This window comes from Propithecus coquereli, unplaced genomic scaffold (assembly GCF_000956105.1).
Source record: "Propithecus coquereli isolate 6110/MARCELLA unplaced genomic scaffold, Pcoq_1.0 Scaffold77, whole genome shotgun sequence".
NCBI classification, from domain to species: Eukaryota; Metazoa; Chordata; class Mammalia; order Primates; family Indriidae; genus Propithecus; species Propithecus coquereli.
In genome coordinates this window covers 8,944,191-8,966,683 of record NW_012153840.1, presented here as the reverse complement: position 1 = coordinate 8,966,683, position 22,493 = coordinate 8,944,191, and the positions used below count along the sequence as shown (strand labels likewise).

General features: G+C 37.5%; 1 protein-coding gene across 3 annotated transcripts in view; it reads left to right on the top strand.

The window, feature by feature from the left end:
- CAMTA1 (calmodulin binding transcription activator 1) overlaps nucleotides 1-22,493 on the top strand; it is an 858,502-nt gene that overhangs the window by 16,265 nt on the left and 819,744 nt on the right. For all 3 annotated transcript variants that reach the window (XR_001138237.1, XM_012662626.1, XM_012662627.1), the window contains exons 2-3: nucleotides 12,640-12,709; nucleotides 17,543-17,661. Coding sequence is in view for 2 of the 3 variants with exons in the window: in XM_012662626.1 (XP_012518080.1) it covers nucleotides 12,640-12,709; nucleotides 17,543-17,661 (189 nt within the window). In the remaining variant the exon portion in view is untranslated. The remainder of the gene's footprint in view (nucleotides 1-12,639; nucleotides 12,710-17,542; nucleotides 17,662-22,493) is intronic.

Below are 22,493 nucleotides of genomic sequence, written 5' to 3'. Positions count from 1 at the left end.
TATGCCAGCACCACCCTGTCTTGGCTTTGTAGTAAGTTTTGAAATCAGGAACTGTTAGTCTTCCACCTCTGTTCTTCTTTTTCAAGATTTTTGTGGCTATTCTAGGTCCCTTGCATTTCCATATGAATATTAGGATCAGCTTCTCAGTTTCTACAAAAAAGGCAACAGGAATATAATAGGGATTATGTTAAATCTATGGATCTGTTTAGGGGGTTTAAATCTGTTTTATGGATCTGCTATATGTTTAGGAACTCCTGGTTAACTCAAGCACCCAAGCATCTTGCCTTAAAAACATATTATTCTTGTAATTTATTAATATAGGAAGCTGCCTTGGTGAAGTACTGTAAATCACTTTTAGACTGGATTGGACTTTTCAGGTTCCAAGAGAGCAAATAGCTATTCTATATAGCCTGCAGGTTGGCTTCTTGTGGTATGTGTTCTTTTGATGTGAAAGTTTGCTGATGCCTTGCATGTTTAGAAAAAATATGGTATTCTGGTTAACACATATCTTGTTCATAGAGAATTAGCAAATTACATGCATGAATGTTTAATTATCAAAGAGTTAGAATATGTTACTATTAATGTAACATTGTGACATTGAAATTTATAGAATTGTTATTATTTTTGAAGGTGTCAGGATATTTTAGGATCTTGTTCTGCAGAGGTCATGTGAACATCAATTATTGTTACACTTTTAAGTCAGTTCATTTACTCAACAAGTAATTAAGTGCCTATCTATGCCAGGCACAGGGAAGGACAGACCCAGTTCCTGTCCTCATGTAGCTAAGGGGGAGAGGACTTCAATCAAGATGCCATGTGAAATTACAACTGGGACTCAGTGGTGTGCAGGCAAGTACAGTGTGTCATAAAAGGGTTTGACTAATCTTAGAGGTTGGGGGAGGATTCTGGAGCAGAGCTCTGGAAGAAAATGGGAGTTAATTGTGGGAAGAATTAGGGGGAAAAGTTCCAGGTAACCGGTTGAGCTGCTTAGTGAGATGTGTGGGATACTCTGGTTATATTCTGGCTGTTTATAACTTTTGGGAAAGAGTATCTGAAGACTTGGCTATGGTCTTCACTCTGCCTCTTAAGTGCCTTGTGACTAGGAAAGTAACTTAATCTTTCTGAGCTTGTTTACTTATTGTTTTTTAAACTTATATAGCCATTTTTATTTAGAGATACTTATATGAAAACATACAGAAATCTAGGGTTTTGATCGATTGTTTTTATAAATTTAAAAATAATTATTTTTATGTGAGTTTCCATCGTTGGCCACTTAGAAATGCAGTAGTGGTAAAATGAATATTTTTCTGAACATTTTTCCTAGTCTTTGAAATTAGGATTGTTTCAGTTCATATATACCTCAGAAGCCTGTAGGGAACAGAGTCCGTCGGGGAGCCGGTGTGGATGTAACTGATTGAAGGCAGGTCGTAATTCTGTACTGAGGCACTGGGAGGGACTGGGAAGACTTCTGGGAGGAAGTAGAATTTGATCTGAAATCACTGACAGGCACACATGGTGGTTGGAGGAGAAATTTCAAGCGGAGGAAATGGAACAAAGGCATAGAGCTAGGAGAGTACAGGGAGTGGCTGGAATTCTTGGTGCATATGGGTAGATGAGCCTTGGGAAGTAGGTAGGGGTCAGGTTGTTGGGGGCTTGGAAAGTTAGACTGGGAAGTCTGGATTTTATTCCCTGCTCTGGAAGTGGCTTTTAGATTTTTTTTTTTTTTTTTTAATCAGAGGAGTGGAATCGATTGGTTAAAAGTTGATTCTCCTGTAGGGTATTAATATGGGCCACCTGCTTACCTCTCCAGCATCCTCTCTACGCTATAGTCATAAATGTTTTAGGTTATGATTGTGCCGGGGTCCCATGCTTCCTCATGGGTTTAGGCCTTGCATATTGCTGTTGCCTTGACTTAGAAGGTACACCTTCCTCCAGAACACAGGCACACATGCTCTTGCTGACTCTCCTTGTCCTCTGGGTTTCAGCTTAAATGAGACTTGTCCAAGAAGCCTTCTTGACCTTGCCTCTTTTCCACGTTTGATTGGGTGCCCTTCCTGTGTGCACCATAGCACTCTATGGTTTTCCTGGTCATGGCACATTTTGTTCGTATTGGAGTTGCTTGTTTACTTCTCTTTCTCCCTCAGTTAGATGTACATTTCTAGAGGTCAGAGGCTTGAGTAACTGGGCTTAGTAAATGCTTGTTGGTTGAATGAATGAGTAAATGAATGAGCAAATAGGAAGAACTAGAGTTGGGAGAAAATCACTCTTGCAAATAGTTGTCTACAGCATTGGTTAAGGAAAGAGCTAGTGCGGCTGAGGGGTGTGTGTGTGTGTGTGTGTGTGTGTGTGTCTGTGTGTGAGAGAGAGAGAGAAAGAGAGAGAGACAGTTTTGTGACTGAATGTGAGCCTTTTGGGAAGGTGACTTCTAGATTTTGAACCACAACAACTGGGAGTTTGGTGAGGCCAGACTGAGATAGGGAATACAGGAGAGAGATATTTTGGGGAGAATAGATGCAAAGATATTGCTCTGTTTAGATGTCATTGGGGAGCTTTAGAATGTGCGTATACAGCATGACATTGGAAATGTGGGTTAAAGATTAGGGAGTCATTCATATCACTCTGTGTTTTTTTCCTTCATTGGGCTTCCAGAGGGCAAGGGAGCCCTGGTGATGGAGTCCATAGAGGTCAGCCTCCTGGGCACAGGGCACGGAGAAGAAGGGCGGTGAGTAGATCTGGTGGGGCAAACACAGATGCACCCACACAGCCTCTGGTGGAGTGGAAGCTTCATGAAAGTAGTGACCTTGTTTGTCTTGCTCATTGCTACATCACTCTGTCCAGAACAGTCCCTCTAGGTTGAATTTGTTCAAAAGAATTAGAAGTCACAATAGTGAGTGAGATTGCCAGCGGAGAGGAGAAGGGACTTGAGGGCAGATGTGTGGTGAATGCTTGCATCCAGTGTCCCCAGAGGGGAGAGGACCAGTAGAGGCTGAGAAAGAATGTTCAGAGAGGTCATGGAACAAGCAGAATATAAATTCAGGGACACTTAGTGTGGAAAGTTGAAAGGAGGTGGTCCATTGTAATGTTGCAGAGTTTGAGTAGCCAGAGGACCAAGGAAAAGGTGCTGGTATTATCAGTCTGATAACTGAGTTGAGAGAATGAAAGAGTAGAGATAGCATAGATGATTCTTTCGGGGATTTGGTGGTATATGCAGAATACTGGTAGAAGTGATGGTGAAATGATTGCTCAAGTCAAGTTGAGAAACGAAATCAGTGGCCTGATGGGCTGTGGATGTATTACTTATCTATTACTGCTGTAACAAATTATCACAAATTTAGCAGCTTCAGACAGCCCAGTGTGTGATCTTGTGGTTTCTGTGGGTCAGGCGTTCCGGCAGAGCTGGGCTGGGTCTGCTGCTCCGGGACGCCCCTGCTACCCCCGCCCTGAGCTGCAGTTGAGGTGCTGGCCAGGGCTGGGCTGTCATCAGAAGCTGCAGCTGAGGAAGGATCCGCTTTTGTTTGAAGGACTCACTTCTTTGTGGGCTCTTGGACTGAGAGCTCGGAGCCTGTTGGCCAGAGGCTGCCCTCAGTTCCTGCCATATGGGCCTCTCTAGCAGGGCAGCTTCCTCCATCAGAGCCAGGGAGGGAGTGGGCGTTAGCAAGACGGAAGTCACATCTGTATGGCCCGGTCACGGAAATGACAGCCCATCACCTTTGCCATATTCACTAGGTTCCACCCACACTCAAGGGGAGGGGTTACACAAAGGTGTTAACATCAGGAGATGGGGATCATGGGAGGGCTGTCATAAACTCTGTCCTCTGCAGTATGGAGGGAGGATGGGCTAGAAGGCAGTAGAACAGTTCTTCACATAGAGGCCCTGTAGGATGCAGGTGGAAAGATTGGGATCTTTCAGAGAGAGTTTTGGAAGTGAAGAAGTTCCAGGTGAAGGTTAAGACACAGACATGTGGTGACCCTTCTCAGGAACCCTTCTGTGCCTTCCATCTTCATCCCCTGACAAGGGGCAGGTGCCTTTCTATGTACTCTCTCCTGTTAGACAAATTAACATACTGTATTGTAATTGTCATTGGTAAACCCATCTGCCTTGCTAAAATAGAATTATTTACCAGCAAATTCTTGGAGGTATCCTGCTTACCTTATGATTTTGTTGAGGATCCAATGTGGTAATTTATATTGAAGTATTTTATAGACTGTAAAGTGATATGCAAACAAATGGTATTAAACTGTATTACTTTTCCCCATGTTGAATAGAACTTATATGTGAAACTTACATTTTCCTTATTAACTTTGGTTCATTATATTGTACACAAGTTATTAAACTCGGCTTTATTTTATACTGTGATTTTTCTTTTGTTTTAGAGCCTTAGAGTATTTGCTTTTATGATAAATGACCCCAAACTCCTGCACCTTTGAAGTCCCTGTGTCATTTTTATTGTTTCAAAAACAGTCTGTCCTTGCTGTCCCTTGTCACTCTTGCTTCTGCCTGTGTGCCAGCTTTTAAGCTGTCTTTTCCCCCCTCAGATTTCTTGCTTCTGATTTTCTCTGGGCTTGGCAATCTAATAATTAAGCTTATTAAAACTGTGAGTAGTTTAATAGTAATCAATCTAGGAATATGGGTCGGAGAGCCTCTTCTTGCAGTAAAGTATGTGAGCTTTTGTGCGTGGACCTCGTAAACGTCTCTTTTAGCCTTCAGAGTGTGCCTTGCCTTCCTTCCTAGTTCGAGCTGTGTCTGATTAGGTGAGGTTCCCAGATAGCTGACTCCATCCAGGGGCCATGGCTGCCATTTTCTTGGGATATGCCTCATTGCTCTGTTATGAGAAACATTGTCATTCTCCCCTTTAGTTCTGATGAGATTTTAGTTTTTTGGGCAATAGCAAAGTAGTGATAGTTGGTGGATGGTCTATGTGTGGTTCATGGGCCAAAAAAACGTTTGAGAAGCATGGAAAATTTTCTTTAGATAAGATCAATGTACGTGGTAGCATTCAGTTCTGCTCTCCTTTGCTTTAGCTTGTCTACCTTCCAGCTAAACAGCTTGGGTGTTCCTTGCTATTCCTCAGTATGTACGTTTGCTTTAGCTTTCTGTCAGAACAAGTTGTTTACTTTTCTGCCAAACTTGTGCCTTATTTCTTTGTGGAGAAGCATTGCTGCATTATTAGGGAGACAGCCGTGTGTTCTTGTGGAAACAGCACAGGCTGTGGAGGGAAACCTGGTCTGCTGCTAGCTCTGCTCCTCCCGAGCCTGCGGCCTTGGCCAAGTGCCTGCACCTGTGCCTTGGTGTCTCCTTTTCTAGAGTGGGCTTACTGTCTGCTTTGCTACCTTTTAGGATCAAAACAAGATTTTATATATGAAAATGCTTGTTAGATGTACATATCATCAAATAGGATGCCTAGTTTATTGGGTTGATTTTGTTGATATTTTACAGTGTTGTATCTCTGAGGAGTTAAAAATATTATCATTAGTACTACTAACAGTAAGTTCTACTAAAACAATGTAATTTTAAATCTCATACAGTTTTTTTCCTGAATGTGTTCTGTTGGAATCTATTTCTACAAATGTAGACATTTAATACATTCTCTTTGATTATTTTCGGACTGTTGAGTATACTGGCTTCCTAGCCAAATTAAATTTATGAAAATTCTAATGATACTGTGTGATTCATATCTAGAAAGAATAATTTTTTTTAAAAATTGTGAAATCACTTTAAATACGCTTTACATGAATCTCTGGTTCTAGTGAATCAATTAATCTGATTTCTCAGGCCATAAATCAGGTTTGATATATTGTGTAAGTTCCTGTGTAAGCTTCTTAGAACTTCAACTGTTTTGTGGTCTGTTCTAGCTGCTTGTTTGCTTTTGAACTCAATTCTAGGTGTTGAACTCAATTTGAGAGCCTAAAATGGTTTGTGCCCCAATTACCTTAGAGGTTACCGGTTCATTTTTTTATTTAGCCTGCCCCAGGAGTAGGAAGCTGACTACTACCAGACTTTTTCCTTTTAACTTGAGTGTATACTTTAATTTTGTCTGTATCCCATAGGAGTGTTGTGAGGGTTATTATAGTAAGACTTAATGGTATATTTTAAACTTTTTGAAAAGAGGTAATACGTGAGCACAAAATATTTTTGTACTGTACCACATAATTTTTTTCTAACTTTTTGTGGTTCAGAAAGGATAAAATTACTTGTGTTTGGGGGTGCATGTTGGTTTACCGGTCTCATAAGACCATTAACCCAATTTTATGGAATGTCTCCAAAGCATATCTTTTGACAGACCCTGTGCTCTTTTTTATTTAGCAGGCTTGAGCTTTAGCCCAAAACTGTAGTTTGGCTTTATTAGTATCCATGAAAACTGTTGAATAGTCCCCCCACCCATCCTTCTCATTGGGTCTAAAGTAGCTTTTGTTGTGTTGCATGATTTCTTGGATGAATCAAGAGATAGGATTCTTTTTTCAAAAAATACCCGCAACGGCTGGGCGTGGTGGCTCACACCTGTAATCCTAGCACTCTGGGAGGCCGAGGCGGGTGGATCGCTCAAGCTCAGGAGTTCGAGACCAGCCCGAGCAAGAGCGAGACCCCGTCTCTACTAAAAATAGAAAGAAATTATTTGGACAACTAAAAATCTATATAGAAAAAATTAGCCGGGCATGGTGGCTCATGTCTGTAGTCTCAGCTACTCGGGAGGCTGAGGCAGTAGGATTGCTTGAGCTGAGGAGTTTGAGGTTGCTGTGAGCTAAGCTGACGCCACGGCACTCTACTCTGGCAACAGAGTGAGACTCTGTCTCAAAAAAAAAAAAAAATATCTGCAACATTGCTTGATGGAGAGGACTTATCTAGGGTGTCTTCCTGTTTGGTCCTTTGCTTCTGTCTTGTGGCTACGGCACCAAGTCACAGCAAATCAGGACAATTGTCCAGGGAACCAGAGCATAGGTGACAACTCAGTGGTGTTAGTAGAGGGAGAGAGGTGCTTAAAAAAGATAGAAGGCCTTTAGTAAATCCCATCACCATCACTGGGGCAAGAGAAGGGACCACTCTTTTTCCTTTCCATGAACCTTTGGGAATATCATTCATTTATGAATTCTACAAATATTTGAGCTTCTATTATGTGCTAGACATTGTATTAAGTACTGGAATACTGGGATGAACAAGCCAGACATCCCTTCAAGGATGTACTTGATACAATCTGATTTTGAGTATGTTAGAAAAATATTTATTGGAGCAGGAAAACTACCAGATTGGTTTTAGCTGCTGAATGGCCTTAGGGATTAAAAGTGGAGTTGTAGGTTAGCAGAAAACGTTTCTGAAAGGAGTGACTATTCTGTAATTAAAAAGCAATATACAGACAATATTGTGGCAGAGACTACTAGCTGATCATGAAACCTGGTTCTTCTTCTGGGAATATCCCAGCCGCCTTGTAGTTGTGGCCAAATTCTAGCCAGTGGAGTGATAGCAGAGAAATGTGCCACTTTCAGGCCTGGGCCCTAAAATCCTCTGGGTCTAGTAACCCTAGGAAGTCTTCTGCTGTGAGGTGGAAGGAGAGCTGGCGGCAGGCACCAGAGCCACTGCTTGGAGGAGAGCTGGCTACCCACCAGGAACACCTGTTTTGGATTTTACACAAGCAGGAAGTAAAATTTATAGTGTTTGAGCCGTTATGCAGTGTGTTCCGTGAGTTAGTCTCCCTAACTAATCTGGGCCGGATGCCTGGAATGCTAGGCCGGACTGGTGAGTTTAGTAAAGGTGCTAAAAATTAGACTCTGCTTTAATTTTGATTATTTATATGTAATGTTGTATGTACTGACCAATGAATTTCAAGAATCAGCTTAAGTCATGATAGAATAAGTGACAAAAAATTTTTAATGTATCTGTTGTGATTGGTACAGTTGTTTATTGTACTCAGTGTGGCCTCTCTTCATCTTTGATTTAATAAGCTATGTGAAGCCTCAGCTTTAAAGGTACTCCATGGAGACTTAAACATTCTCAGTCCTTATTTCAAAGAACTGTAAATACAGTTTTCATTATGCAGCTTTTCTGTTCCAAAGCCTATGATCACTTATTATATAGCATTTCGTTTCATTAGTCCATCATCCAAACTGTGTGTGTATGTTATATATACTTGTATATGATAGACTTATATGCCTATGTGTAACATCCTGAGCTAAGTTCTCTGAAGAGAGACAAGATGGATGAAACGTAGTCCATGCCTTCAAAGAGCTTCTGCTTGGTACCCAGATAGTTACTGAACTTCTGCACTGCTACCATCTGCCCCTCATTTTAGCCTTTAAGTCATATATTATCTTTTCATTACTTTTATTTTTAAGTATTGTCTCCTCAACTAGATAGCATACTTCTTGAAAGCAGGCAATATATATTATAGAGTTCTGTATCTCTCCTCTTGGGTACTTCTAGCAGACAGTGGGCACTGTGCTTAACAGAGTAGCCATCCCTATAGTTTCTTTTAATTGTTTTGCCTATATATTCTGGTATAATTTTGTATTATAGTATGTATTAACAGACAAAAGTACATTTTTAGTCTGTTAGGAATTCAAGGAATTATACAGTTGAGGAATGTTAGGACTGGACGAATCTTTTTTAGATTGTTTATCTGATTCCTGATCTTTTTAGGTTGATCGTCTGGTTCCTGATACTCAAGGTGTGGCCATGAATCGCAGCATCAGCATCACCTGAGGGCTTGGTAGAGGCAGAATCTCAGGCCCCACTCAGACCTGTGAGCCAGAACTTGCATTTAACACATTGACTGCCACACTAGAAAAAAAATTTTTTTGCCCCTGGGGCCACAGTGTTTTATTAAAACAAAACGATCCTTTCTAATTTGTTATTTTTTACTGTTTTCTGTGTGTAAGTTGCATGCAACACAATCCACGTTTTTAGAATTGTTAGTATTAAATATAACAATAAGAACATCAACAAGTAAAATTTTCACTAACTAACTGCAGGGTTTTGCTTCATGAGCCCTCAAAACTAGCCTGAGTTAAATACAACTCACATGGCAGTCAATGTGTTAAACAAGATTCTAAGATGACCCATGTGTACATTACAGTTGGAGAAGCCCTGCTCAAGGTCAACCTCCCATTTGACTCTTGAGAAAACTAGCAAAGTCAGAGAGTTGTCCATAGTCTCACAACTGTTGGTATTTTAGTGGTTCCCAACCTTGGATATATCTTGGGACAACTTGGGGACCTTTAAAAAAAACACTAATGCCTGGGTCCCATCCCCAGACATTCTGACTTAATTGGTTAGGATTGCACCCTGGGCATGATTATTTTTTAGATTTCCCTAGATGGACTGGCTAAGGCTGAGAATCATTGATTAGGTTAAGGATGAAACCCAGGTTTCTTGATGCTCTAATCAGATATTCTCTTTACTACACCATAGTTACACATTCAGAAACAATGAAAAAAATCCTAGTGAGTTTTATAATAATGCATCATTATATTTTATTTCCTTTACAGCATTTAGCCTTATTGGAATATATACCATTTACCATCTGCCTTCCCCCCACTAGAATGTACCTCCAGGAGGGCAAGACCCTTGTCTTGTTCTCTGCTGCGTCCCAGCTCCTTGAACATTGTTTGACACATGTTAGGTGTTCCTTTAATATTTGTAGAACAAATGGAAGGAGCTGCAATAAAGAGGGATGTGTTCTGGGGGAGGGAAGCACAGGCTTCTGTAAAGGCACCAGCAGGGCTGCCTAACCCTGTGGGAGAGAGGCTTCCTGAAGGGTGAGGGGTCTCAGTTGAAGTGAAGAGTCAGCCAGGAGAGTACTTTAGATTTGCCACTGAAGGAAGACTTGAACCCAAATCTGTCTGACTCAAAAGCGTGTGCTTTTCCATTCTGCTGTGCTGCCCCGTGGACAGAGAGGCTTCTCAGCAGTAAGTGGTGGAGCTGGGGTATGATCACTTGGGCTCTGCAGATGCTCAGACTGGCTCTCCACCCTTGGTTGCAGAGCCTTCTCAGCATTGCAGACAGGCATCTAGAGAGATCAAAACGATGAGCGGTCTGTGAAAGTTCCTCACTTAGTGAGGAGTATCTAATACAAGGTAGCTATTTCTCATCATGTACCTTTTCTTGTGCTTTGGCTTATTTGAGTTGAGAACCTATAGTTTTTAAGGATAGAATGACTTGTTTGATTTCGCTCTCAATTTATGTGAATTTCTTTCCTAGTTAAATTATCTGTTAAGACTTTGTTTATTATGCCAGTGCGGAGGAAAAAGCACGATTGGTTTTTGTCCATAACATTTCTGTTAGGTATATTTTTAGTGCTTAATTCTTACTTGTTATTTGGAATATTTTTTCACTAATTCACTTACCATCAGACTAACCAGGCCTGGTGGCTTGCGCCTGTAATTCCAGCTACTTGGGAGGTTGAGGCTGAGGTGGGAGGATCACTTGAAGCCAGGAATTTGAGATCAGCCCGGGCAATATAGCAAGACCCTGTCTCTAAAAAAATAAAAAAATTAGCTAGATGTGGTGGCATGTACCTATAGTCCCAGCTACCTGGGAGGCTGAGGCAGGTGGATCACTTGGGCCCAGGATTCAAGACTGCAGTGAGCTCTGATCACACCACTGCATTCTGCATTCCAGCCTGGGCAACAGCGAGATGCTGTCTCAGAAAATCTTTTTTTGTGAAACCATTCATCATTAGTGTGTCCCATTGAACATTAGTGATTTTTAAAAACTTTTGACTTAAGACCATTGTTAAGATGTCTTGAAAAGTAGTAATCTCATGCTATCTTTTTTTGGTAATAGGAAGCCAGAAAATGACTTTATTTTTAACATGATAAAATTTCAAGTTTCAATTCAGAAACTGCATTAAAATGAGATGGATGCTGCATTCATGTGATCAGTAGGCTGTTGCTGGAGACTTTTGCAGACGTTACAGGAAGTCAGAGTACTGCTGACTTTTATATAGCCACTTTTCTTAATGTGCTGTAATTCCATGCTCATAGTCAAGGGTAGAAACTAACGTTGAATTTTCCAAAGGACACATGAATTCTGAGGTTAGTCCATAGTTTATAGGGAGAATCCTTGGACATGGATGTCACCACAGATGTTACCGTTAACTGCTGTTGGTTATATCAAATAGGAGGGGGACAGTAACAGTTTTAGTACAAGAAACAGAAAAGAAACAATTAAGGGGCTGAAGGTCATCTTGGTAGCTAAGAGTCACATTATGGAGAAAGACTTATGTGGACCCTGAAAATAATTTGACTTGTGAAGCACTTGGTCATGGATATAAGGGAGAGGAAAATTAAAAATTCATGGAAGTCAAGTTTAGTCAGATTTCAACACTCTTTGGCATGAAAAATTCAGGCAGTCCTTAGTTTGTTCTTAGAAAGTGTTAACATTGTTAAAGATCATTCTTATTAACCATAGTAACAGTAGCATTTTTATATTTGCATGGCACTTTTGAATTTAAAGCAGTTTGGTCTGTATTATGCCATTTAATTCCCCTACCTTCCCTGTGAAATAGCAGAAAAAAGTATCCTCTCCTTTTTCTAAAGAGGTAATACAGAGAGGTTCAATAGTTGCCTAAGGACAGCTAGTAAGTGGTAGATCTGAGTGCTTTATATTTTAAATATAAAATGTTGAAGGTGGTTGTTGAACTTGTAAACTATCTTTGGTTTTCTAAGTATATAAACATATGGTTTATAATGTAGGATGAATAATCTAAAATTTTGTTTAATACTGCAACCAAACAAAAAATATAGTCATAGGACTGAAAATAATTGGTAAGACTCTGAGAAATTGTTTCTTTTTCTTTTTAATTACTATTGTTTAGGATTTTATAAGAAAACTTTAATTTTATCTGAATGAAGCAGGCTGAGAACCAGAGACCTTGTCTTTCAACTTTCCCCTTACTCCACCTGCTGCGCTGTTAGTTGGCATCAGAAGATTTTTTGGATGTGTTGGGTGTTGGACTTATTGCTGGAAAACGGTTAATAATGTCATTGATGTTGACTGAGTTGCAAAATGAATGTGACATTGCTGCTGCTTAGGAAAAATTCACTCTATGTATAGCACATATGCTTCCCACTAAAAGAAATTACACAAGTAGTGAATGTTCACCAGCATGGATCTTTTTTGACACACATAGAAGTTTTGAAACAACCTTAAGCCTGCAGTGAAAAGACGCTGTTCCCTGAACCATTTAAGAATAAGTTGCTGATGTGTTCCATCACTCTCAAATACTGTAGTATGTATTTCCTACAATTAAGAACATTCTCCTCCATAACCACTATACAGTAATCAAAATCAGGACGTTAACATCGAGACATTTCTACCCTCCAGTCCTCCAATCCCATTCCAGTTTGCCAGCTTACCCCGCAGTGACATTTGTAGAGAAACGTCTAATTGGAACCTTGGGTCCCAGTTGGTTGTCTCTCCATTCTCTCTTAACACAGAATAGTTCTCAGTCCTTTTTGACTTTCATGACCTTGACACTCTTGAGGATTGCAGGCCAGTCATTTTGTGGAATGTTCCTCAATTTGGATTTGTCTGATGTTTCCTCATGATTAGATTCAGGTTTTGCATCTTTGGCAGGAATATTACAGAAGAGCCAGAATATATCTCTTTCAAAGATTAGTTTTACATTTTATTTTCTGTTTCCTTAGAGCGTTTCCCAAAGTGTATTCTGCGGAACTAGCACCTACTGTGTTCTCAACACCGTGCCACCTATAGAAGGTAGGATTTGAAAAAGCTTTTGACTTACAGGAAGGGGTGGGCTTGGCAGTGAGAGTCACCTAGTGCAGTGGGAACAGCCTTTGGCCAGGACTCAGGAGACCTGGGTTCTGCATTTAACTACTGTGTGATCTTAGATGAGTTACTTAATGCTTCTAGGGGAGTAAAAAGAATGCTTTCCTCATAAAGTTTCTGTGGGGATTAAAAAGTCAAAAGATTTAATCATATGGAAAATTCAAAGCACTCTGCAAATGTTTGATATTGATATAACAGTTAGTTCTATAATTCTAGTGTCCAGTACCAGATGACTTAGAGTAGGAGCTGTGTGGTATTGTGGTAAAAGCCACAGATCATGTTTGAATCCCAGCTGAGCCACTCGGAAGCTGTGGACTTTGGGCAAATTAATGTGAACCTCAGGTTCCCTCATCTGTAAAATGGGGTTTATTAAACCCTTATGTTTTATTGTGAGGATTAAATGAGAAGAGTGCAATGTAAAATCCTTTCTGGGTGCCCAATTTAGAGTCCCACAAATGTTTACCCCCTAATAAATAATAGAAGTTAGATTTACTTGATCTCACATAGCTCAAGTTGGAATTGATCGAAATAAAACAGGAGAGGATGCCCAGACGCCCAAATTGAAGTGACGGATTGCAGGGCTTCCGTGCCCCACTTTATCTGCCCCCACCCACATATTTATAGATTGAAAATGTAAATGCAGATAAACAGAAGTTTATTGAACCTTAGTTATGAGACGACCTAAACCTGGACCAGAGATTTGGTAATATGATTGACAGGAAAAGAGTAAACCTAGGCCACCTAAAAATAGAAGGAGTAAGATTTGGTGATCATATAACTCTAAGAAAAGGAAAAGGGTTACTAAATAGCAAAACTAATTATGTTTTTCTACTTAAGAAGCTATTATTTTTTGTTTTTTTTTTTTAACCTTTTAAAAATCTTTTGGAATTAAACTGAGTTTAAATCATTTGGGGACTTTCTTTGGAAAAGAATAATGCAAAATCAGATCAATGCTTGGCACGTAGTTGGTGCTTAATTAATACTTATTTTGGATGTATAGTGATTTGAAGGTCTTAGGTTAGTAACGGCAATATTTGCTGCTGTGAGCACTGTGCTGACTTGAATATAACAATACATGCTTATGTTTTCCTGAATCAGTTCCTAGCCTACTAATTAAATCTAAGCACATAATAATTAGAGCTAAACAGAAAATTGTAGAGCTTCCTTTTAATTTTACCACTCCAAGTTGTTGATCAAATATATACCCAATAAGATTTAGCAATTTGATATACTGTTACACCAACTTATTTTGAACAGTTTGGTCTAGAGGTTGAGAGATTAATCATAATCAACTTGATTGAATAACAGTGTTCATCATTATTCATAGAACCAAAATTACTTTTATTAATTATGAATCAAAATAAAATGCATGTATCATTTCTAGGTTAGAGTTAATATAGTTATAATTTACCTGGCAGAAGTCACAGAGTATTCCAAGGAAAAGGTCAAATACATTTCTTTGGATTTAAATAAAGGATTTGGCAGTGTGAATCTCAATTTTTAGAAACAAAACATGAAAACAAGAATTCTACTTTTTGCCTAATTCACTAAGTGAATGAGTATTTTTGTACACTTTAGAAAATTTTAGCTAAATTATACTATGCCTCTAAAATTACCGATTGGAAAATATTTGAAGGTTGACTAGAAAGGATGGTTCATTCTCTAGAATTATAGCTGTCAGCCAAGTGAATCATCTGTCAATTTTAAGAACTTCACTAGTTATTTTTTTTATTGTGAAGTAGGTTAGAAAATTATTTTGTGAAGTCATGTATCATATGTGCATATTTTGTTAGATAATGATAATGAAATGTTTTACTGTCGTTTGGTTGACACTCCCATTTTGCAGTGTCAAAGTTTAACTATTTGAATTGAATAGTGAGATACAGTTGAAACCAGTGTATACCTTAATTTTGTTAACTCAGGATATTCTTATTAGGATTTAAAAACTGGCACATGCATTTAATTAATTTATCATTTGTAGTTATTCTAAAAATATTAAATCACATTTTTATGCAGTATAGCCATGTGAATAGTTCTTTTCCAGTATAAAAGCAAAGTTACTTTTTATCATATTTCAACTGGAAACATTGCAATTTGAAAATAAGAATCTTAAGATTTTGCCTGAGTTACTAGTAAGTCTTTTCCCAGTATTAAAATTGCTGTCTTCATAATGCATGGTGGGAAAATTTAAAAGCATCCAATTTATATTCAGCATGAGCTTAAAATTCTGGAGCTGGCACAGCTAAAACCTGATTAAGGGGGATCCCATTGGCTGGTCATACTGCTGTTCCTTTTGAACCTCTGGTCGCACCTCCTGGTAGAGTGCGATGTTTAGAAACTGGGTTGAGATGGTGCTTACACAGCCCTTCTCCTGTTCCTCTTGAAAAGCCTTTGGGCCCATTTACCACTGCCTGATTTGGTATCAGCGGAAAACTGAGCAGTTAATTGTGCTGTTGAGAAGAATACCTGTATACTAAAACACACACACACACACACACACACACACACACACACACACATTATATACTATAGGGCAGCTGGGTTCCTCAAAGAGGCTAAAAGGACAGAAAATTAAGGTCAGATTGTGATCACAAATAGCACTAGTAGCTGGGGGTTTAATATTCTTTTCATAAGTGTTCAGAATTAGACTCTAAACAAATAGCTTTCTCAGAGATACAACTATTCATGTACAATTCAGAGGGATCCCATCGATTGAGCAACTGGCATAGTGCTATTTTCATAAAAGGTATCCTGTAGATGTTGAATATTTGAATTGAATATAGATTTTAGAATTTCACCTCTATTTTCAGAATTGTACACATCATGAGGGATTTTAAAAAATGAGAATAAAACCACTTTAGGGGAAGAGAGAAGGGAGGTAAAGGCTCATGCGATTTGGTATTCTCTGCTTTAAAGTTTTATGGCCCGTGGTACCTCCCTTGGGAGGATGAAGTGCAGGGAGCATGCATAAACGCATAAAATTACAGAGGTTTTATAGTGTGTAATTAATACAGAACTTTCTATGAACTTTCTTTTAATTGAACATTTTCCTTTTGGTTTCATAGCAAGATTTTTAAAAACTTTAATCTTTTTTGTTACTAAATTAAAATTTGGGATTTTTAAAAGCAGTTTTCAAGTTTTTATGTGGCTTATAGAAATATAGGATGGGTATTATAATTCAATTGGTTATGTAGTTCATGGACCAAAAAAGATTTAGTATGCTAAAACTCTCTTAAGTTCATCCCTATAAAATATTTCTGTATGATGTAGTAAATTTTTTAGACTTTATTTCTATGCCCAATATTTTTCTTTTAAGATCTTTTCCTTGAGACTTGAGAAGAAATGTGTTAATCAGATGAAAAATGTTTGGAGAGGATTTTGTGACCTTAGAAAATATTTTTTATTCTTTTATGTTTTTCCCATGTTAAAAAAATAGAATATGCTAAAAAAAATTACAGTAAATAACTGGAAAAATATTGTTATATATTTCACTTTTAATGTTAATAATTAATACTTACATAGGATTGCCTAATAAGGGCCATTAGGGGATATTAAGTTATTTAATGACAGTAAATTTTATAGGAATTTGTGCCTGGAGGAAAACTAGAAATCATCTAATCTCCTTGATTTGGGAAAACTGAAAATATTAAGTAACTTACCCAAGGTCACACAATTAGAAAGTAGCAGAACTGGGCCAGAATCTTGGACTCTTGAGTTTGAGTTCACTGTTTTTATTATACTTTATTAATATCAGGAAAAGTTGTTTCAACTATGACTTACTGGAACATATCAGTCTTTCATGTTTTAATGCGTTGTTCCTTAGTACCCAGTTATGCATTGTACCCTTTGGATATTGGGGATTTTATTTAGCATTAAAAGAAAAAGAGTGAGTAATTTGAAACTTTGACCTAAATATGTCAAAACTGGGAAGAAATTCTGAGCTAGGCAAAGGAACTTTGTTAGAAGAGTGAAATAATAAATGATATGTAAGCAAATGAATGAAAAATTTTATATAAAGGAAATTATCTCTTCTAGAAAGCATCAGGTAGACTGATTATTAGGTAGTCAGACATACCATCTAGTCTTAAAGTAATTAATTTTTCTCTAATTCATTTAGGAGAGTTACATTTTGATGAAATACATTAATTTTATAGATATGTGTATGTAAATCAAGTTAATTAAAATGATATGTTTTTAGATTCAGGCTAGAAAGGCCAGCTTCTGTATTACCCGGGTAGTTAACTGTAGGTTTAAATCCGTTATATTTATAAGATTTGTGATTTGCTTTTGAAAGGATAAATCTCATTTGTATTCTAGAGGATGAGGTAGAGTATTAGTTTATGAATAAAATAGTCATATTATAATTCTTCTTACCTAAAAGTTTTTCAGCTGGTTAATAAGCAATTTCTGGGTTTTGTGAGGTTAAATAATTTTATAATTTTTATGTGCTTCATGGAAATGTGGGGAAAGAACCTTTAAAAATAATGTTCTGGTGATGGGCAGCTGCTGAGATTTTCCCTGTCTACTTGCTTGTCATGGAGCAAAAGCCTGATCCTATTTCAGAACCTCTTGACCAGATTCCTGCTGCCATCCATCTGATAAGTGTGTAAATGAGTGTTTTTACGTAAGAGGAGAAGAGGGGCCTTCTGATGTTCTTGGTCTCACATTGACTAAACTGAGCTGCTATTTCTGACCTTGCCAGTGTACATAAAAGATTTTTCTCTATTATTGTCTCTGAATTTATTGTTTTCTTCTTTATAGATGATCATGGGAACAGCAATAGTAGTCATGTAAAAATCTTTTTACCGAAAAAGCTGCTTGAATGTCTGCCGAAATGTTCAAGTTTACCAAAAGAGAGGCACCGTTGGAACACTAATGAGGTAGATAAATTTCTTTTTTTTAGGGGTATAATTATTTTAAGGGCAAACTTGTTAGGTCATTTGCAGAATACTACTTTACATTAACATTAAATTTAAAATATTGAACTAGGAAATTGTAAATGAGATTATTTAATCTGGATTTGACAGAAACCAACCAACTTGTTTCTTGATCTGTCTCTGATCTGCTTGGCTTGAATTGAAAAACATAAAATGTGCACGCTGACTTAGGTAGCATGAGTTTCTGTATTTGTATTTTCTTGTGTTTTGATGTCTTGCATTTGGTGGTTAACTCTGCCTGCATGTCAGTTAAACATTAATTCTTACGTTGTCATGAATTAATAAATATACAGCTCCAGTGTTCCACAGAATGTGTAGTGTCTTGACAATGCGAAGTTTTTGTAGCATTAGAAAGGGCAGGCTTCTTATGAGCAAAACAGCTTTTAATCCTGTCTGATGAAGAAAGTTTGGTTAATGATAGAGATTTTTATTAAGAATGAAGGCTGTATAGTATTAATACATTATATATTTGGCATCCAATTAGAAAATAGATTGATGAAGTAGAATGAAGAAAAGTTTATCTTCTTGGATGTGTTCCTTTTTAGTAAATTTTACTCTGGGAGTCTTACTATTAGGAGTGGATTACTTTGTCATCTTTTTTACTTTGAAATCTGAATATTTCAATTTAGTGTAATACCCATTTAGTGTGGTGATGAGAATTTGGTGTACGTCCATCAATTTGGGAATTATAGTCCTTTAATTCAAATGGCTGGGGTTACTGGTTTTGCCAAGTTGGTCTAAATCCATTCATGCTGCTGGTTCAACATTTACTTCCAAGTTAAGGTAAACATAGCACCCTACCCCTGCTACCTGTTGAGCCTTATTTTTGAAAGATTCTTTTGTGCTAACTCTTCTTGATTGAGAATGCTTTTGTTTTGAGTTGTGGGAGGCTATGTGGAGGAAGGTCTCTTTACTTACCGTAGGTTACAGATTTAAATACTTACTGGAATCTTGTAGCTTTGTTACCTTATCTCAACTGATTTTAAAATTCTTTTAAGGTGTGTATATTTTGATCATTTCCGTAAGTTATATTTTCCCCTCAGAATTGTTTTGTTTTAACAAACCTTAGCTAGTTTAGAGGACTGTTGCTTTAACCAGTTATTTCAGACATCTTAGACATGAAAACAAAGTAAATATGCTGAAAATTAGTCTTAATTGTAGATCATTACTCTAACAACAAAATAGTATAGTCTGGAAGCCATTTAGTAGGTCAGAACTAGGTTATGAATTATTTGAAAACTCAGTATATTTCTTAGTATTCCCTGAAACATAGATTTGATACCATATTGTTATATATTAGTTTATTTATAAATGTAACAGAACACATAATAGATATGTATTCTTTCAATATTATATGTCATATAAAGTTGGCAATTTAATTGTGATTTGACATTATATTTGAAAGCAGAAATTGCTTAGTGAGTTAAAAACAGTGGCCTCAAGAGCCTTATAAAGCTGGATGTAGCAGTGTCAGGAATTCAGTTGGTAGATTGTTTAGATCAGTGGCTTCAAAACTTTTGATCACAGCCCTTCAACTTTCATGTATTTATTTACCTCTAAATTATTTACATGTTCCTTTTTGCTAATATATTAGATACATTATAAAGCACCCAATAAAGAATTTTTATAGAGGATGAGACTAAAAGAAAAAATGAGAAGTTCTGTATTTTCTTCCAGGACCCCAGCACACATACTCTCTTGGAGACCACAGGTTGCTGTGGTCCAAGTTACAGAGGGAAATGCATCCCTTTCTCTGACTGGTGACGTGTAAAATTGGGGATCTAGATGAAAGAATGTGGATTGCTTTGTTCAAGCTGTCACTATTGCTGAAAACATAGGTAGGAGAATGTATGTTGCCAAGGATGGAAACAGCAGGAGGTGGCACAGCCGACAGGGCAGAGCCATGCAGCACCCTTTCCCTGCGATCGGTGGTTCTTTCAGTACCTTCTCAGCTCAACACCTTCTCACTCAAAAACTCTTATGAGAGAACTGAATTTAAAGGTTGACCCGTATTTCTGTGTAGAGGACCTTGGCTTTTTTCCTTGTTTCTTTATTTTTTTGGCTTTAGGAAAAATGGGAAAATGTTAAGTGTGATAGCAGAAGCCTTCTGTTAGGAGTTCTTAATTCTGCAGAGTTATCTGGTGATGACCTGTCATTGTTCTTTTTTTTTTTTTTTTTAAACTGGCTTGGATAATAGGAGGAACAAAACAGTACTGTTATTAAAGCACTTACTTCTTTGATCATGCTGGGTATTGGCATTTTCCCATGTTCTTCAGCTTGCTGTGTCCTTCATGTTGACATTAACCTGAAAGAAACGTAGTTCAGTGGACTTGTTTCTCACTGTGGTTTTGTGGTCCTGTGTAAGGCAAAATCATGCTTTGTCACAATTGCCTGTGAAATAACTTGACTCACTCATAAAGTTAAGTTTAGTCATACTGTCCTTATGAAGAGCCCATTTTTCTTCCAAAGTTGGAATGGATTTCTGTGTTTTGGTTGAGGACCACTTGAAGTAGTTGGCTTGTGTTTAGAAGCTGTGTTGTACAAAAACTACATTTTTTAGAAGCCACTTTAGGGGCTGACACTGGAAGAGGCATGCTGTTGAGAGCACAGTAGATTTGTGTTTTCTGTCTCACTCTCTGTACAGCACATATTCATGAAGGAGGACTCGTGGCCGGAGCTGCCCATATGAAATATCAGTTGTCATATTTTGTTTTTCCATGTTTTCTCTTTCTCTTTCTCTCCTCTCTCTCTCTCTCTACTTAGTGTGTACAGTTGAATTCCTGGGTATAATGTGACTCCTATGTACTTTTAAGGAATTCTTGTCTTTTAAGTTTGTGGTTATTTGAGGGATCCCAGCTTTTCTACTGTCTCTGTGTGTGTTGAGAGAAGGAGAATGAGATTGTGTCCATTCAAAACCTGCCACTAATTGAGCACCTGTTCTTTAAATAGTGACTGGATACTTTATTTCTAAGCCTTGTAGTAGTATTGCAAGATGGATAATATTTCCTTTTAGAGGTAACGGAGTGTAGATAGAAAGTGATAAATAATTTGATCAAGATAGCACACGCGATAGGCCCTGCCTTTCAGCTTAATTTCTTCTATGTTGCTTACTAATTCTTAGAAACTTCCCTTTTATATTTTGTTGTCTAGGCTTTTAATCAAAGACCCTATAAATCTGAACCACACTAGTACTTAGCATATCCATTCTATAGTGTAGTTTTGAATTAAAAAGAGTTAATGTAGGATTAGTATTGTGGGTTCATATGGAAATGTTTAGTGAAACTGAAAGTCACTAAAAGGAAGACTATAAGAAGATACTCTTTGGGCCTAGTTAAGCTACTTTTAACCTTTTCTAACCCATTGAAATAGATAAAATCTCCTTCCCTTTTTGGATGTTATTTGCAATTGCAAAATAAATTAAATGTTGTATCTAAAAAACAAATCAGTTTTAGATTATGCTTTCTCAACCATAAATACCGTTCCCCAAGTTCTGAAGATGATGAAGTAAATGAAAATGATGACAGCAATTATGGAAGCTAACAATTACTGAACATCTATTGTATGCTAGGCATTATTGTGTCCTTTACATGAATAATCATATTTAGCCTTCGAATTAATCCTGAGGTAGGTTATTTCTCATGTTATAGATGAGGAAACCTGAGCCATGGAGATGTTAAATAATGTAGCTGGAGTCAGAGAGCTGGAAGGTGAGGGACGGGGAGTTCAGCCCCTGCAGCCCAACTTTGGGACCCACATTCACTCCTGTTCTGTCCTAAAGAACAGTTTCAAATTGGCTTTTCCAAGATCTTGCAGCTGTTTGGTTACTTCTTATCCTTTTGTTTTATAGAATTGTTTGACTTCTTTATTCATGTGCATTTTTAGGTGTTATAGTAAACTTAATGTATTTTTGCATGATTTTTTTTTTTAAGTATCAAACACTCATCTCTTAAGAGACTTGTTTGAATTCTTAATAATGAATATGAGTATGTTGGCTCTGAATAATGAAGAAAATATATTAAAAGTAGAAATTTTGTACCTCTGTGTAGCTTGAGGGTTAGGTCTCATTTTTATATTCAGGGGCAGGGGAAAAAGAGTGTATTAAACCAGAAACACATTAATAAAGAACCAACTCTTGTTTCATAATCAGTTTGGTATCCACATCTTCATTAGGTGGACTATTATAAGGTTTCTGCACTTTAAGTTAATATTTTTAAGGCCCAGAGCCAGAAATAATTATGCTAGTGCAACTTTCTGATTGCACAAATGACTACTTCATAATTATACATATTAGTACTCCATATATGTTGTCCAGACTGAAATTTCTTTTGTTTAGTCATTAATTAGCTGTTTGACTTAAAATACAACTACTGCATTCCCCAGTCCCTGGATCTAGATTTCAAATGGCATTCTTCCAAATCCAAACTAATGCAGCACTGTGAACCTTTTGTAATGAAAATGTTCTCCCTAAATATGTTCAAATCGCTTTTGTGTGCTAGTTTTGAACTATTTATGTTCTTGCTTTTGTTTGTTTTCGTGTAATATGGTTTCTCTAGAGTAATCAAACAAAATAGAATTCTAGTTTGTACTGATCCTTAAAGTTGCATCAAATGTTTTTAGTTGGTGGTAGCTTTAGAGTTTCATATTAAATGTATTTTTTAATGGTAAAAATGTCTTATGTAGATAGCAGTATAGATGGATAGATTCTAAGCCACATCCAAGAGCCTGAAGAAAAAAAATACACTCTGAATATAATTATGCTTTTTTTTTTTTTTTTT